The sequence below is a fragment of the Bombina bombina genome, chromosome 9 (genome assembly GCF_027579735.1).
Source record: "Bombina bombina isolate aBomBom1 chromosome 9, aBomBom1.pri, whole genome shotgun sequence".
NCBI lineage: Eukaryota > Metazoa > Chordata > Amphibia > Anura > Bombinatoridae > Bombina > Bombina bombina.
The window spans coordinates 214,018,094-214,036,095 of NC_069507.1; the positions used below are offsets into that span (position 1 = coordinate 214,018,094).

General features: G+C 38.5%; 1 protein-coding gene across 1 annotated transcript in view; it reads left to right on the top strand.

The window, feature by feature from the left end:
* The window catches only part of CPXM2 (carboxypeptidase X, M14 family member 2), a 181,493-nt gene that overhangs the window by 18,630 nt on the left and 144,861 nt on the right, over positions 1-18,002 (top strand). Inside the window, exon 3 of the mRNA XM_053692603.1 lies at positions 8,478-8,576. Within this exon, the coding sequence (XP_053548578.1) occupies positions 8,478-8,576 (99 nt within the window). The remainder of the gene's footprint in view (positions 1-8,477; positions 8,577-18,002) is intronic.

Genomic DNA, 18,002 nt, shown 5'->3' on the forward strand with positions numbered 1-18,002 from the left:
TAACCTAATCAAATGGGCTAAACCTGCATGAAGAGTAGAACTCTTTATCTTATCTCTCTACATATATACAAAGTTCTCCTTATCTTATACACATTGAGATCAATACTGAGGGCCGGACGTCAGTATCGCAAAAGTCTCTCAAAGAGAGTTGTTTCTCTACCTACATTGCAAAATAATGCTAAAAAATTGCCCTCAAAGATTTGGCAAGATTTCTCTCCATGCCAGCGAGTTTTTGATTATTAGGACCTTAGAAAGAACAATGGGAAATTAACATTTTAGTAACCCCTTGCTGGGAGTTTAATTTACTTAGCATCTATTTAAAATGACAAAATAAAAGTAAAGGAACTATTTTTAAACAATTTAATACAATATAGTCAGTAAAATGGTTCATGGGGAAAACAATAAAGGGGCAATAAAAATGTCTGTACATTTTTCAGGGGTTAAACATATCTGCGCTAAGGATAGTACACAATCGAGCTTTATTATTTAAAAAAATTGCTAACAGTGATTTAAAGGGATACAGTCTGAGATTCGCCCTCTGAGTGTGGAAAATGTGCCTATATCAGTGGAAGTTTGACAGAAGCAGATATTTTACATAATCAAAGTTTATGTCAAAGTTGTAATTTTACACTATAAACCTACTTTTAATGACTTTTATGTTGCTTTAAAAAAAAATTTTTAATATTAAAATAATGTAATAATGTAACTCTAAACCTAATCCCAACCCAAATCATTACCCTGACCCTAAAAATATAACCATATAGAGGAGCTATTACAAAGCTGCCAAAAGGAAACAATGTTTTTATTGCAAGATTGTAAAGAATTCTGTTTCAGAAGTGACATTTTGATAGGTCACTTCATCAAATGCAGAAATAGGAAAAAATGAAATGTGTCTGGGATGAATGGTCTGCGAACACAAACAAAACAAAACTTTCTAAACAGATTTTGTGCTGGTCAGAATTGAAGGGTCTTCTATGAAATATTTGTTTGTTGTCACATAATGTGTATGATATAACATAATGTGTAGTCTGGGACTGGATGTTGCTTTGGTGGCTGTGATGTCTGTCTGTCTCCTGGACTCTCTCTGCTCCTTCTTGATAACTTGTTGGGAATGTTAAGCCATGTTGCAAAGCTTCCTGTTGCTTTTGGATGAATGTCCTGTGCTACAGACTGGATTCCATGCCAAGGAATGTGTATCAGCCAGCCCAGATTACACATACACTCCTTATACTCTAGCACTAGCACCTTATTCCTAAATAAGATACAAATGAGTAGAGCAGCACTTGGTGAATACATTTTATGCTGCCCTAGGCCATTCCTAACATGTTGCTTATGAGCCCATCTATTACCTTTTTAGTCTTCTGTTCCTCTTTATTTTGTGAGATTGTTTACTGCTACTCAAAATATGAGAAGGGCAAAAAGAACACCAAAGTCAGGAGAGATATATTAACCAATTTACATTACATTAAACCTAGCAATTCCTAGCTCTTACACTAACCCTAGCCATCCTTAGCTCTTACACTAACCCTAGCAATCCCTAGCTCTTGCACTAACACTAGCCATCCTTAGCTCTTACACTAACCCTAGCAATCCCTAGCTCTTACACTAACCCTAGCCATCCTTAGCTCTTACACTAACCCTAGCAATCCCTAGCTCTTGCACTAACACTAGCCATCCTTAGCTCTTACACTAACCCTAGCAATCCCTAGCTCTTACACTAACCCTAGCCATCCTTAGCTCTTACACTAACCCTAGCAATCCTTAGCTCTAACACTAACCCTAGCCATCCTTAGCTCTTACACTAACCCTAGCAATCCTTAGCTCTTACACTAACCCTAACCATCCTTAGCTCTTACACTAACCCTAGTCATCCTTAGCTCTTACACTAACCCTAGCCATCCTTAGCTCTTACACTAACCCTAGCCATACCTAGCTCAAACACTAATCCTAGCCATACCTAGCTCTTACACTAACCCTAGCCATCCCTAGCTCTTACACTAACCCTAGCCATCCCTAGCTCTTATGCTAACCCTAGCCATCCCTAGCTCTTACACTAACCCTAGCCATCCCTAGCTCTAACACTAACCCTAGCTATCCTTAGCTCTAACACTAACCCTAGCTATCCTTAGCTCTAACACTATCCCTTGCCATCCTTAGCTCTTACACTAACCCTAGCCATCCTTAGCTCTTACACTAACCCTAGCCATACCTATCTCATACACTAATCCTAGTCATCATTAGCTGTAACATTAACTCTAGTAATCGTTAGCTGTAACACTAACCCTAGCCATATTTAGCTCTTACACTAACCCTAGCCATCCTTAGCTCTAGCAGTAGCCCTAGCCATCTTTAGCTCTAGCACTTACCCTAGCCATTCTTAGCTCTTACACTAACCCTAGCTATCCTTAGCTCTAGCATGAGCCCTGGCCATCTTTAGCTCTAGCACTAACCATAGCCATCTCTAGCTCATACACTAATCCTAGTCATCGGTAGCTGTAACATTAACTCTAGTCATCGTTAGCTGTAACACTAACCCTAGCCATCCCTAGCTCTTACACTAACCCTAGCCATCCCTAGCTGTAACACTAACCCTAGCTATCCTTAGCTCTAACACTAACCCTAGCCATCCTTAGCTCTTACACTAACCCTAGCCATACCTAGCTCATACACTAATCCTAGTCATCGTTAGCTGTAACATTAACTCTAGTCATCGTTAGCTTTAACACTAACCCTAGCCATCCCTAGCTCTTACACTGACCCTAGCCATCCATAGCTCTAACACTAACCCTATCTATCCTTAGCTCTAACACTAACCCTAGCCATCCTTAGCTCTTACACTAACCCTAGCCATACCTAGCTCATACACTAATCCTAGTCATTGTTAGCTATAACACTAACTCTAGTCATCGTTAGCTGTAACACTAACCCTAGCCATATTTAGCTCTATTTAGCACTAATCTTAGTCATCTAATCTTAGTCATCGTTAGCTGTAACATTAACTCTAGTCATCGTTAGCTGTGACACTAACCCTAGCCATCCCTAGCTCTTACACTAACCCTAGCCATCCCTAGCTCTAACACTAACCCTAGCTATCCTTAGCTCTATTACTAACCCTAGCCATCTTTAGCTCTTACACTAACCCTAGCCATACCTAGCTCATACACTAAGCCTAGTCATTGTTAGCTATAACACTAACTTTAGTCATCGTTAGCTGTAACACTAACCCTAGCCATATTTAGCTCTTACACTAACCCTAGCCATCCTTAGCTCTAGCAGTAGCCCTAGTCATCATTAGCTCTAGCACATACCCTAGCCATTCTTAGCTCTTACACTAACCCTAGCCATCCTTAGCTCTAGCATGAGCCCTGGCCATCTTTAGCTCTAGCACTAACCATAGTCATCTCTAGCTCTTACACTAACCCTAGCTATCCTTAGCTTTAACACTAAGCCTAGCCATCCTTAGCTCTTACACTAACCCTAGCCATACCTAGCTCTTACACTAACCCTAGCCATACCTAGCTCATACACTAATCCTAGTCATCATTAGCTGTAACACTATCTCTAGTCATCGTTAGCTGTAACACTAACTCTAGTCATCGATAGCTGTAACACTAACCCTAGCCATATTTAGCTCTTACACTAACCCTAGCCATCCTTAGCTCTAGCAGTAGCCCTAGCCATCTTTAGCTCTAGCACTTACCCTAGCCATTCGTAGCTCTTACACTAACCCTAGCCATCCTTAGCTCTAGCATGAGCCCTGGCCATCTTTAGCTCTAGCACTAACCATAGCCATCTCTAGCTCTTACACTAACACTAGCCATCCTTAGCTCTAACACTAACCCTAGCCATCCTTAGCTCTAACACTAACCCTAGCCATCCTTAGCTCTTACACTAACCCTAGCCATACCTAGCCATACACTAATCCTAGTTATCGTTAGCTGTAACATTAACTCTAGTCATCGTTAGCTGTAACACTAAAGCTAGCCATCCCTAGCTCTTAAACTAACCCTAGCCATCCCTAGCTCTAACACTAACCCTTGCTATGCTTAGCTCTAACACTAACCTTAGCCATCCTTAGCTCTTACACTAACCTTAGCCATACCTAGCTCATACACTAATTCTAGTCATCATTAGCTGTAACATCAACTCTAGTCATCGTTAGTTGTAACATCCACTCTAGTCATCGTTGGCTGTAACACTAACCCTAGCCATCCTTATCTCTTACACTAACCCTAGCCATCCTTAGCTCTTACACTAACACTAGCCATACCTAGCTCATACACTAATCCTAGTCATCATTAGCTGTAAAACTAACTCTAGTCATCGTTAGCTGTAACACTAACCCTAGCCATATTTAGCTCTTACACTAACCCTAGCCATCCTTAGCTCTAGCAGTAGCCCTAGCCATCTTTAGCTCTAGCACTTACCCTAGCCATTCTTAGCTCTTACACTAACCCTAGCCATCCTTAGCTCTAGCACGAGCTCTAGCCATCTTTAGCTCTAGCCCTAACCCTAACCATCTCTAGCTCTTACACTAACACTAGCCATCCTTAGCTCTAACACTAACCCTAGCCATCCTTAGCTCTTACACTAACCCTAGCTATCCTTAGCTCTAACACTAACCCTAGCATTTCTTAGCTCTTACACTAACCCTAGTCATCTTTAGCTCTAACACTAGCCATCGTTAGCTCTAACACTAACCCTAGTCATCCTTAGCTCTAACACTAGCCATCCTTAGCTCTTACACTATCCCTAGCCATCCTTAGCTCTTGAACTAACCCTAGCAATACCTAGCTCATACACTAATCCTAGCCATCCCTAGCGTTTACACTAACCCTAGCCATCCTTAGCTCTAGCAGTAGCCCTAGCCATCTTTAGCTCTAGCACTAACCCTAGCCATTCTTAGCTCTTACACTAACCCTAGCCATACTTAGCTCTAACACTAGCCCTGGTCATCTTTAGCTCTAGCACTAACCCTCACCATCTCTAGCTCTTACTCTAACCCTAGCCATCCTTAGCTCTTACACTAACACTAGCCATCCTTAGCTCTAACACTAACCCTAGCCATCTTTAGTTCTAACACAACCCTAGCCACCCTTAGCTCTTACACTAACCCTAGCCTTCCTTAGCTTGAACACTAACCCTAGCCATCCTTAGCTTGAACACTAACCCTAGCCATTCTTAGCTGTAACACTAACCCTAGTCATTACTAACTGTTACACTAACCCTAGCCATCTATAGCTCTAACACTAACCCTAGCCATCATTAGCTCTTACACTAACCCTATCCATCCTTAGCTCTTAGACTAATCCTAGCCATTCCTAGCTCTTACACTAACCCAATGCATTCCTTAGCTCTTACACTAACCCTAGCCATCCTTAGCTCTAACACTAACCCTAGCCATCCTTATCTCTAACACTAATCCTAGCTATCCTTAGCTCTTACACTAACCTTAGCCATCCTTAGCTCTAACACTAAACCTAGCCATCCTTAGCTCTTACACTAACACTAGCCATGCCTAGCTCTTACACTAACCCTAGCCTATCTAAAATCAGTTAGAGAACAATATGTAGGAGAGTTAGCCTTGAGAGGTCAACAGGCTTCATTTCAGGTTGTTGTAAGAATTAGAAAATCCACCATTTTCAGAGCTAAATTAGATTAAAATGGAGCAAAATAAACACTGCAATAATATTGCAAAGTTGTTTTATTAACTATAACTAAACATTTTATAATAAAGTCTCAAAGTGCATATAAACACTTTAGGATTAAAAACTTTTTGGGATTTTACAATAACTTAAACAGACATGAAACCCAATTTTTTTCATTCATGATTCAGATAGAATATACAATTTTAAACAATTTTCCAATTTACATATGTTATCAAATTTGCTTAATTCTCTTGGAATCCTTTGTTGAAGGAGCAGCAATGTTATACTGGGAGTTAGCTGAGCACATTAGATGAACCAATGACCAAAGACGTATATGTGCAGCCACCAATCAGCAGCTAGCTCACAGTAGTGCATTGCTGATCCTGAACCTACCTAGGTATGCTTTTCAATATATATATATATATATATTTATAAAAAAAATAGCAATTTATATAATAGTAGTAAATTGGAAATGTGCTTAAATGGTATGCTCTATCTGTATCATGTAAGAAAAAAATAGGTTTTATGTCCCTTTAAAGTTGTAAAATTGTTTTGTAGTTTAAAAGTGTTTGCATGTGTGTATGTGTGTGTATATGTGTATGTGTGTGTATATGTGTATGTACATGTATATGTGTGTGTATATGTGTATGTGTGTGTATATGTGTATGTACATGTATATGTGTGTGTATATGTGTATGTGTGTGTATATGTGTATGTGCATGTATATGTGTATAGTGTATGCGTGTGTATATGTGTATGTGCATGTATATGTGTATAGTGTGTGTATGTGCATGTATATGTGTATAGTGTGTGTATGTGTGTGTATATGTGCATGTATATGTGTGTGTATATGTGTATGTGCATGTATATGTGTATAGTGTATGTGTGTGTATATGTGTATGCGCATGTATATGTGTATAGTGTATGTGTGTGTATATGTGTATGTGCATGTATATGTGTATAGTGTGTGTATGTGTGTGTATATGTGCATGTGCATGTATATGTGTGTGTATATGTGTATGTGTGTATATGTGTATGTGCATGTATACGTGTGTGTATATGTGTATGTGTGTGTATATGTGCATGTGCATGTATATGTGTGTGTATATGTGTATGTGTGTGTATATGTGTATGTGCATGTATATGTGTATGTATATGTGTATGTGTGTGTACATGTGTATGTGCATGTATATGTGTATAGTGTGTATGTGCATGTATATGTGTATAGTGTGTGTATGTGTGTGTATATGTGCATGTGCATGTATATGTGTATAGTGTGTGTATGTGCATGTATATGTGTATAGTATGTGTATGTGTATAGTGTATGTGTATATGCGTATAGTATATATGTGTATGTGCATGTATATGTGTATAGCGTGTGTATGTGTATAGTGTGTGTGTGTGTATGCGTATAGTTTGTGTGTATGTGTATAGTATGTGTGTATCTGTATAGTGTGTGTATATGTGTATGTGCGTGTGTTTATGTGTATAGTGTGTGTTTATGTGTATGTATATGTGTATAGAGTGTGTATGTGTATAGTGTGGGTGTGTGTGTTTGCGTATAGTGTTATGTGTATGTGTATAGTGTGTGTGTGTATGTGTATAGTGTGTGTATATGCGTATTTGCATGTATATGTGTATAGTATGTGTATGGTGTGTGTGTGTATGTGTAATTGAGTGCATGTACTGTATGTTTATAGTGTGTATGCGTAAAGTGTGTGTGTGTATGTGTATAGTGTCTGTATATGTGTATAGTGTGTGTATGTGTGTAGTGTGTGTGTGCGTATAGTGTGTGTATGTGTAATAGTGTGTGTGTACTGTATGTGTATAGTGTGTATGCATATAGTGTGTGTGTGTGTATAGTGTGTTTATAATGTGTGTGCATGCGTATAGTGTTGTGTGTGTGTGCATGTATTTAGTGTGTATGAGTATAGTGTGTGTTTGTTTATAGTTTGTGTGCATGCGTATAGTGTGTGTATGTGTATAGTGTGTATGTGTATAGTGTGTGTGTGTGTGTATGTGTAATAGTGTGTGTGTATGTGTATAGTATGTGTGTGTATGTGTATAGTGTGTGTATGTGTATAGTTTGTATGTGTATAGTATTTGTGTGTATGTGTATAGTGTTTATGTGTATAGTATTATTGTGTGCCTGTATCTGTATATTAGTGTATGTGTATAGTGTTAATGTATATAGTGTGTGTATGTGTATAGTGTGTTATAGTGTTTATGTGTATAGTGTGTGTGTATGTGTATAGTATGTTTCTGTGTGTGTATGTATATAGTGTGTGTATGTGTATAGTGTGTTATAGTGTTTATGTGTATAGTGTGTGTTTATGTGTATAGTGTTAATGTATATAGTGTGTGTATATGTATTGTGTGTTATAGTGTTTATGCATATAGTGCGTGTGTATGTGTATAGTGTGTTATAGTGTTTATGCGTATAGTGTGTGTCTATGTGTATATGTGTATAGTGTGTTATAGTGTTTATGCATATAGTGAATGTGTGTATAGTAATGCCACAACTACTTGATGCATCCCTTTTTTATAATATTGGCTATATTTGATACCGATATTTACAGGTTAACATTTTACAGATGCTTTGAATATCAATAGAGATATTAAATTTGTTAAATGTAATAAGAGAGAAAAAAATGTAGCTAAAGCACTGTGTGCAAGATCCCTTCGTCATGTTTTGAAAGACCCATGTTAAGTTTTGGCAAGTCTGTGGGTACACGTGTGATTGTTTATTTCCAGGTAATCATTTTTTTTCGGAATGTATCAAGATTGTAATATATTGCACATCTGATTTCTTTCTTTTTTTTTCTTTAGCCAAAAACAGTAGCAAAAAGCCAGAGAAAAACAAGAAAAGTCCAGAGAAGTCTGTTTTTGGAACAGAAGAAGAGAAGACTTTTCAAGATGTCAAAGAAAGTTCGTGAGAATCTGTCTGTTTTGCTATTTTATTTAAATGTACCGCAGGGAACAAGTTACTCTGGAAATTACTTTCCAATATATCTCTAAAGACGTAAAAAAGATGCAAAAAGGATTTCACTTGGTAGTGGAAAAAGTTAATTCACGAAAAAATAATTTCCTTTCTTGCTATTAACTCAGTAACAGTTTAAACACAGGGATTGCTAAGAGACTATAGATTACAAGTTTTGCGTTACGGTTTTAATGCTGAAAAAAATGTCAATTTCAGCATAAAAACAGTAATGCAGCCATTTCGAGTCTTGTCAGTATAGCTGTACCGCAAGCATTTTTGCTTGTAACGCAACGTCAGTCCCGCACTCAAAAAAATTACGTTTTTGTGGGGGATTTCCATAGCGCTGGTATTACAGATTGTGCAGTAAGGCTAAAATGCTTGCGTTCCAGCCTATACCGTCACGATCCGTTCCGCTATCTGAGACCAGTATTTATGAGTTTTGCGCAACAAAAATGTTACACAAAACTCATAACTAAAATGTTACAAAGTACACTAACACCCATAAACTACCTACTAACCCCTATTCCGTTGCCCTCCCGCATTGCAAAAACTAAATTAAATTTATTAACCCTTAATCTGCCACTCCCGACATCGCCGCCACTAATAAAATGTATTAACCCCTATTCTGCCGCTCCCCGACATCATCACCACTATAATAAAGTTATTTACCCCTATTCCCCCACACCCCAACATCGCCCACACTATAATAAAGATATCAACCCCTATTCTGCCACTCCCCGACATCGTCGCCACTAAATAAAGTTATTAACCCCTAAACCTCTGGCCTCCCACATCACCGCAACTAAATAAACATATTAACCCCTAAACCGCCAGTCCCCCACATAGCAAAAAACTAAATTAAACTATTAACCATTAAACCTAACAACCCCCTAACCTTACATTAAAATTACAATATCCCTATCTTAAAATAAATAAAAACTTACTTGTCAAATTAAAAAAACCTAAGTTTAAACTATTAATTACCCTAACAACTATTATACTAAAATTAAAATAACTACAAATTAAATAAACTAAATTGCACATTAAAAAAAACTACTAAAAAATTTTAAATCTAAAATTACAAAAAATAAAAAATACTAAATTACAAAAATGAACACACACTAAATTACGAAAAATAACAAACAAAATTATCCAAAATAAAAACAATTACACCTAATCTAATAGCCCTATAAAAAAAAAGCCCCCCCAAAATAAAAAACCCCTAGCCTACAATAAACTACCAATAGCCCTTAACAGGGCCTTTTGTAGGGCATTGCCCTAAATAAATCAGCTCTTTTCCCTGTAAAAAAAATACAAACACCTCCCCAACAGTAAAACCTACCACCCAACCAACCCCCCCAAAATAAAAAACCTAACTCTAACAAAAACTTAAGCTACCCATTGCCCTGAAAAGGGCATTTGTATGGGAATTGCTCTTTTAAGAAAGCCCAAACCCTAATCTAAAAAAAATCCCACCCAAAAAAAGTAAAAAAAAACTAACACTAACCCCCGACGATTTACTTAAAGTTTTTGAAGTCTGGATATCCAGGCGGCGAGAATTCTTCATCCAGGCCGCGAGATCTTCATCCATCCAGGCGGCATCTTCTATCTTCATCCCCGCGGGACGAAGCGGGTACATCCTTCAAGACATCCGGCATGGAGCGTCCTCTTCATACGGTCGCCTTTTAAAAAATGGCGTCCCTTGCATTCCTATTGGCTGATTTGATTTTTGAAATTTAAATCAGCCAATAGGATGAGAGCTACTGAAATTCTATTGGCTGTTCAAATAATTTTCAGTAGCTCTCATCTTATGGGCTGATAGGCTCCCTTGCATTGAAGATTCAGTGTATGGTGGCGACCGTATGAAGAGGACGTTCCGCACCTGATGTCTTGAAGGATAGACCCACTCTGCACCGCTGGGATGAAGATAAAAGATGCCGCTGGGATGAAGATAGAAGATGCCGCCTGGATGAAGATAGAAGACGCCTCCTGGATGGATGAAGACGTCGCAGCCAGGATGAAGAATTCTCGCCGCCTGGATGTCCGGACTTCAAAAACTGTAAGTGGATCGTCGGGGTTAGTGTTAGTTTTTTTTCTAACTTTTTTTGGGTGTTTTTTTTTTTTAGATTAGGGTTTGGGCTTTCTTAAATGAGCTAAATGCTCTTTTCAGGGCAATGCAAAAGAGCTAAATGCCCTTTTAAGGGCAATGCCCATACAAATGCCCCTTTTCAGGGCAATGGGTAGCTTAGGTTTTTGTTAGAGTTAGGTTTTTTTATTTTGGGTGGTTGGTTGGGTGGTGGGTTTTACTGTTGGGGGCTCTTTGTATTTTTTTTTTACAGGAAAAAGAGCTGATTTCTGTAGGGCAATGCCCTACAAAAGGCCCTTTTAAGGGCTATTGGTAGTTTATTGTAGGCTAGGTTGTTTTTTTTTTTGGGGGGGGGGGGGCTTTTTATTTCTATAGGGCTATTAGATTAGGTGTAATTGTTTTTATTTTGGCTATTTTTGTTTGTTATTTTTCTTAATTTAGTGTTTGTTATTTTTTGTAATTTAGTATTTTTTATTTTTTTGTAATTTTAGATTTAATTTTTTAGTAGTTTTTTTAATGTGTAGTTTATTTAGTTTGTAGGTATTTTAGTTTTAGTATAATAGGTTAATTTATAGTTTAAACTTAGTTTTTTTTTATTTCACAGGTAAGGTTTTATTTATTTTAAGATAGGGATCTTGTAATTTTAATTTAAATTTAGGGGGTTGTTAGGTTTAGGGGTTAATAGTTTAATTTAGTTTTTTGTGATGTGGGGGGCGGGTGGTTTAGGGGTTAATAACTTTATTTAGTGGCGACGATGTCAGGGAGCGGCGGAATAGGGGTTAATAACTTTATTTAGGTGGCGGTGATGTTGGGAGTGGCAGATTAGGGGTTAATAACTTTATGTAGCTGTCGGCGATGTCGGGGGCAGCAGATTAGGGGTGTTTAGACTTGGGGTTTATGTTAGGTTGTTAGGTTTAAATGTAACTTTTTCCCTATAGACATCAATGGGGTTGCGTTACGGCGATCGTCATTCTGCGCTTCAGGTGTTAGGTTTTTTCTAACACCTTCTCCCCATTGATGTCTATGGGGAAAGCGTGCACAAGCACATCAAAGCAGCCCTTGGATTTTGTGCAGTATGAAGCTCATCGACACCATATCGCACGCACAAGGCGGCATTTTAAAAACTTGTAATGGCAGCGCTATGGAGGGTGAAATAACACAACTTTTGTTAGCAAAATAAGACATTTATTTTTCTTTGTGGTTTATAATCCACATTCCACAGCATTATTGTCTTTCTGTAAAGTAAAAATGGGGGGGGGGGGGGTGACTGGTATTTTACAGCTTAGGTTCTACTTAAAAAGACAGTAAAATAAAATTTAAACTACTGGGAGCTAGCTTCTGTTTGGTGGCTGCACATATATGCTGGTTGTCATTGGCTCACCTTATGTTTCCCAATTTGATAATAGAAGTAAATTGGAAAGTTGATTAAAATTGTATGCTCTGTCTGAATAATGAAAGAAAGAAAAATTGTGTTTCATGTCCCTTTAAGCTATTATAAGACCCCAGAGAGTATTTATGTACCCCTCGAGTATTCTGATTAAATTGACAGTAAGCATCTTGAGATTTTAATATAAAATGTCTAGTTATATGTAATAAAACAACTTTGCAATATTCTTTCAGTATTTATTTTGCTCCATTTTTATGCTCTGAAACTCAGAACTTGAAATGCAGCCTGCTGACTTCTTAAAGCTAACGCTCCTACTAATCTTTTCCTACTGACTGTAACTGCTCTGCACGTCCCGAACAGCGGGACATTAAACACTAACGCCTAGATTTAGAGTTCTGCGGTAGCCGTCCTAAGCAGCGTTAAGGGTGCCTAACGCTGCTTTTGGCCGCCCGCTGGTATTTAGAGTCGTGTAGGTAAAGGTCTAACGCTCACTTTCAAGCCGCGACTTTTCCATACCGCAGATCCCCTTACGCCAATTGCGTATCCTATCTTTTCAATGGGATCTTCCTAATGCCGGTATTTAGAGTCTTGGCTGAAGTGAGCAGTAGACCCTCTACCGACAAGACTCCAGCCGCAAAAAAAAGTCAGTAGTTAAGAGCTTTCTGGGCTAACGCCGGTTTATAAAGCTCTTAACTGCTGTGCTCTAAAGTACACTAACACCCATAAACTACCTATGTACCCCTAAACCGAGGTCCCCCCACATTGCCGCAACTATAATCATTTTTTTAACCCCTAATCTGCCGACCGCACACCGCCGCCACCTACATTATCCCTATGAACCCCTAATCTGCTGCCCCTAACATCGCCGACACCTACATAATATCGCCGCTACCTAACTACACTTATTAACCCCTAATCTGCTGCTCTGGACCTCGCCGCTACTCTAATAAATGTATTAACCCCTAAACCGCCGCACTCCTGCCTCACAAACACTATAATAAATTGTATTAACCCCTAATCTGCCCTCCCTAACATCGCCACAACCTAACCAAGTATTAACCCCTAATCTGCCAACCGGACCTCGCCGCTACTCTAATAAATGTATTAACCCCTAAAGCTAAGTCTAACCCTAACCCTAACACACCCCTAAATTAAATATAATTTTAATCTAACAAAATAAATTAAATCTTATTAACTAAAGTATTCCTATTTAAAACTAAATACTTACCTGTAAAATAAACCCTAATATAGCTACAATATAACAAATAATTATATTGTAGCTATTTTAGGATTTATATTTATTTTACAGGCAACTTTGTATTTATTTTAACTAGGTACAATAGCTATTAAATAGTTATTAACTATTTAATAGCTACCTAGTTAAAATAATTACAAAATTACCTGTAAAATAAATCCTAACCTAAGTTACAATTAAACCTAACACTACACTATCAATAAATTAATTAAATAAATTACCTACAATTACATACAATTAAATAAACTAAATTACAAAAACAAACAAACACTAAATTACAAAAAATAAAAAAAGATTACAAGAATATTAGGCTAATTACACCTACTCTAAGCCCCCTAATAAAATAAAAAAGCCAATCAGATTCAAGTTCAATCCGATTGGCTGATCCAATCAGCCAATCAGATTGAGCTCGCATTCTATTGGCTGTTCCGATCAGCCAACAGAATGCAAGCTCAATCTGATTGGCTGATTGGATCAGACAATCGGATTGAACTTGAATCTGATTGGCTGATTCAATCAGCCAATCAGATTTTTCCTACCTTAATTCCGATTGGCTGATAGAATCCTATCAGCCAATCGGAATTTGAGGGATGCCATCTTGGATGATGTCATTTAAAGGAACAGTCATTCGTCGTCTAGTCATCGGGGAAGAAGGATGTTCCGTGCCGGAAGTCTTGAAGATGGAGCCGCTCCTCGTCGGATAGATGAAGATAGAAGATGCCGCTTGGATGAAGATGTCTACTGGTCTGGATGTCCTCTTCTGCCCGGATAGGATGAAGACTTCTGCCGCTCCGGATGTCCTCTTTTGGACCATCGGTGCCCGGCTGGGTGAACACGGCTCAAGGTAGGGAGATCTTCAGGGGGGTAGTGTTAGGTTTATTTAAGGGGGGTTTGGGTTAGAGTAGGGGTATGTGGGTGGTGGGTTTTAATGTTGGGGGGGTTGTATTTTTTTTAAAGGCAAAAGAGCTGATTACTTTGGGGCATGCCCCGCAAAAAGCCCTTTTAAGGGCTGGTAAAAGAGCTGGTTACTTTTTAATTTAGAATAGGGTAGGGACCTTTATTATTTTGGGGGGCTTTTTTATTTTATTAGGGGGCTTAGAGTAGGTGTAATTAGCCTAATATTCTTGTAATCTTTTTTTATTTTTTGTAATTTAGTTTTTTTTTTGTAATTTAGTTTAGTTTATTTAATTGTATGTTATTGTAGGTAATTTATTTAATTAATGTATTGATAGTGTAGTGTTAGGTTTAATTGTAACTTAGGTTAGGATTTATTTTACAAGTAATTTTGTAATTATTTTAACTAGGTAGCTATTAAATAGGTAATAACGATTTAATAGCTATTGTACCTAGTTAAAATAAATACAAAGTTGCCTGTAAAATAAATATAAATCCTAAAATAGCTACAATATAATTATTTGTTATATTGTAGCTATATTAGGGTTTATTTTACAGGTAAGTATTTAGTTTTAAATAGGAATACTTTAGTTAATAAGATTTAATTTATTTTGTTAGATTAAAATTATATTTAACTTAGGGGGGTGTTAGGGTTCGGGTTAGACTTAGCTTTAGGGGTTAATACATTTATTAGAGTAGCGGCGAGGTCCGGTCGGCAGATTAGGGGTTAATAAGTGTAGTTAGTTAGCAGCGACGTTGGGGGGGCAGATTAGGGGTTAATAAATATTATGTAGGTGTCGGCGATGTTAGGGGCAGCAGATTAGGGGTACATAGGGATAATGTAGGTTGCGGCGGTGTCCGGAGCGGCAGATTAGGGGTTAATTGTGTAATGCAGGTGTCAGCGATAGCGGGGGCGGCAGATTAGGGGTTAATAAGTGTAAGGTTAGGGGTGTTTAGACTCAGAGTTCATGTTAGGGTGTTAGGTGCAGACTTAGAAACTGTTTCCCCATAGGAAACAATGGGGCTGCGTTAGGAGCTGAACACTGCTTTTTTGCAGGTGTAAGTTTTTTTTTAAGCCCAAACTGCCCCATTGTTTCCTATGGGGGAATCGTGCACAAGCACGTTTTTCCAGCTAGCCGCTACCGTAAGCAACTCTGGTATTGAGAGTTGAAGTGTAGGTAAATATACCTTTACGCTCCCTTTTTGGAGCCTAACGCAGCCCTTCAGAGAACTCTAAATACCAGCGTTGATTAGAAGCAGCGCTAGAAAAAAAAGACGCGTAGCTAACGCACCCCTTCGGCCGCAAAACTCTAAATCTAGGCGTAAATAAATGCTAGATAGATGCAGTTAAAGAAAAGATTAGTCTGAGAATAACATATAGATGGATTTAAAAAAAGTTTTACTAGTTGTTTAAATATTGACAAAATAAATGTAAAGTTTTAGTGTCTATAAAACAGTGGGAGCTGCCATGTTGTAACTTAGGTTACCTTCTCTGCTTTGGCCAATTAGGGACAGTTATAAATAGGTCACTAGAGTGTGCAGCCAATGGCTGTGTGGAATATAACAGTGTTCTGCACTTGCATTTCTAACAGAAAATGAAACGCTAACAATTTCAGAAGGGAATTACCGGAATGGAAAAAAAGGACAAAATAAATAATAAAGTATATTGCAGAGTATATATATATGTGTGTGATCTAAAAAATATATATATATATATATGATTTATCATTTTATATTACCATCTCAAAGTGTCCCTTTATCACATTTATTCTGTACCATCACTTTATAAAGACATGCTCTAATGAATTAAAGCATGCAATTTTTCAACTATTATGGCCCTTTAATGTAGAGAAGAACAGCTATCTATGTTATTGGTCCTTTGTTTGTGCTATGATACCCAGGGACTGTAAGTCTTTGCTGTCAGCAGGCACAAAGCAGGAGAAAACATGTAGAGTTTATGTTTGGGCAAAGTATCTTATGATGTAAATAAACATCCAAATGGCTTAAAGGGTTAAACACAGTTATATTCAACCCTTTCAATAATGAAATTCTCTAACACATAAGCATATCTTCTCTTTGCACATATACTGTATGTCCCTTTTTTCCAAGTACTGTCCATCTGACAAAAAAAAAGGTTAATCACAGTTCTCTGTGTGTTTTGCAAGAAAATAGTTGATAACTACACAATTGTAAGAATGATATCTTATGTAAACGTAGTAATGGGAGAGTCTGCAAAATTTGAACTGTTCATGGGTGCATTTCAGTTTTAAATAGAATAATTGTATAATATTCTTCCATTAGCAAAATGTTTCTAGTAGAAGTTTTTACTGTTATCAGCATACGTACATATTCTGTGAGGGCCCCTGCATTCAAACACCTTCTCAGAGAGTCAGCAGTAATTTATTTACGATTTATCATATGTTGGGCAGACATGACCCGCTTAGCGGATCATGTCCGCCAGACATCGCTGAATTAGCATTGCACAATCAGTTCTGGTAAACTGCTTGTGCAATGCCGCCCCCTGCAGATTTGCGGCCAATCGGCTGCTAGCAAGGGGTGTCAATAAACCCGATCGTGTTTGATCGGGCTGATTGCTGTTTGCCGCCTTGGAGGCACGGACCAGTTAAGGAGCAGGGGTCTTAAAACCGCTGCTTCTTAACTGCTGTTTGCAGTGAGCCTGAAGGCTCGCACGGAAACAGCTGCATTGGGGCCGAATGAGCGCTTGGTAAATCGGTGCCTAAATCTTTACTAATGCAATACACACCACATCCAACTCTCTGATAGGGTTGTCACCTGAACGGGAATGACCCGGGCAGTTCGGGTTTCCATTTGTGTGTCCGTGCTTGAAGTAGAGTCAGGCCCAGGACATTTGGTGGAAGCCAGCACAGCCAAAAAGGTGACATTGTGCATTTGCAACATACTACACATGCCTGCAGTTATTTCTCTCTCTTACATGTATGTGTCTTTTTGTGTGAGAGTGTCTGGGTGTGTAAGTGTCTTTGTGTGTGAGATGGTGTGTCTGTGTTTGTCAGTTTCTTTCTGTGTGTGTGAGTCTGTGTGTGAAAGAGTGAGTGTATTTGTGTGTGAGAGAGTGTGTGTGAGAGTAAATGTGTCTGAGTGTGTGTTAGTCTTTGAGAGAGATTGTGCGAGTTTGTGTTAGTGTGTTTGTGTGAGCATGTGTGAGAGTGTGAGTGTGTGGAAGATACAGAGTGTGTGAGAGTGTGTGTGTTAGTGTATGAGAGTGTCTGTGTGTGAGAGCGTGTGTGAGATACAGAGTGTGTCTGAGAGTGAATGTGTGTGAAAGTGTGTGTTAGTCTGTGAGAGAGATTGTGCGAGTTTGTGTTTGTGTGAGCATGTGTGAGAGTGTGAGTGTGTATGAGATACAGTGTGTGAGAGTGTGTGGGTTAGTGTATGAGAGTGCCTGTGTGTGAGAGTGTGAGCGTGTGTGAGATACAGAGTGTGTGTGAGAGTGAGTGTGTGTGAGAGTGTGTGTGTTAGTCTGTGAGAGAGATTGTGCGAGATTGTGTTAGTGTGTTTGTGTGAGCATGTTTGAGAGTGTGCGAGAAACAGAGTGTGTGTGTCAGTGTATGAAAGTGTCTGTGTGTGAGAGTGTGAGCGTGTGTGAGATACAGAGTGTGTGAGAGTGAATGTGTGTGAGTGTGTGTTAGTCTGTGAGAGAAATTGTGCGAGTTTGTGTTAGTGTGTTTGTGTGAAGATGTTTGAGAGCGTGCAAGATACAGAGTGTGTGAGAG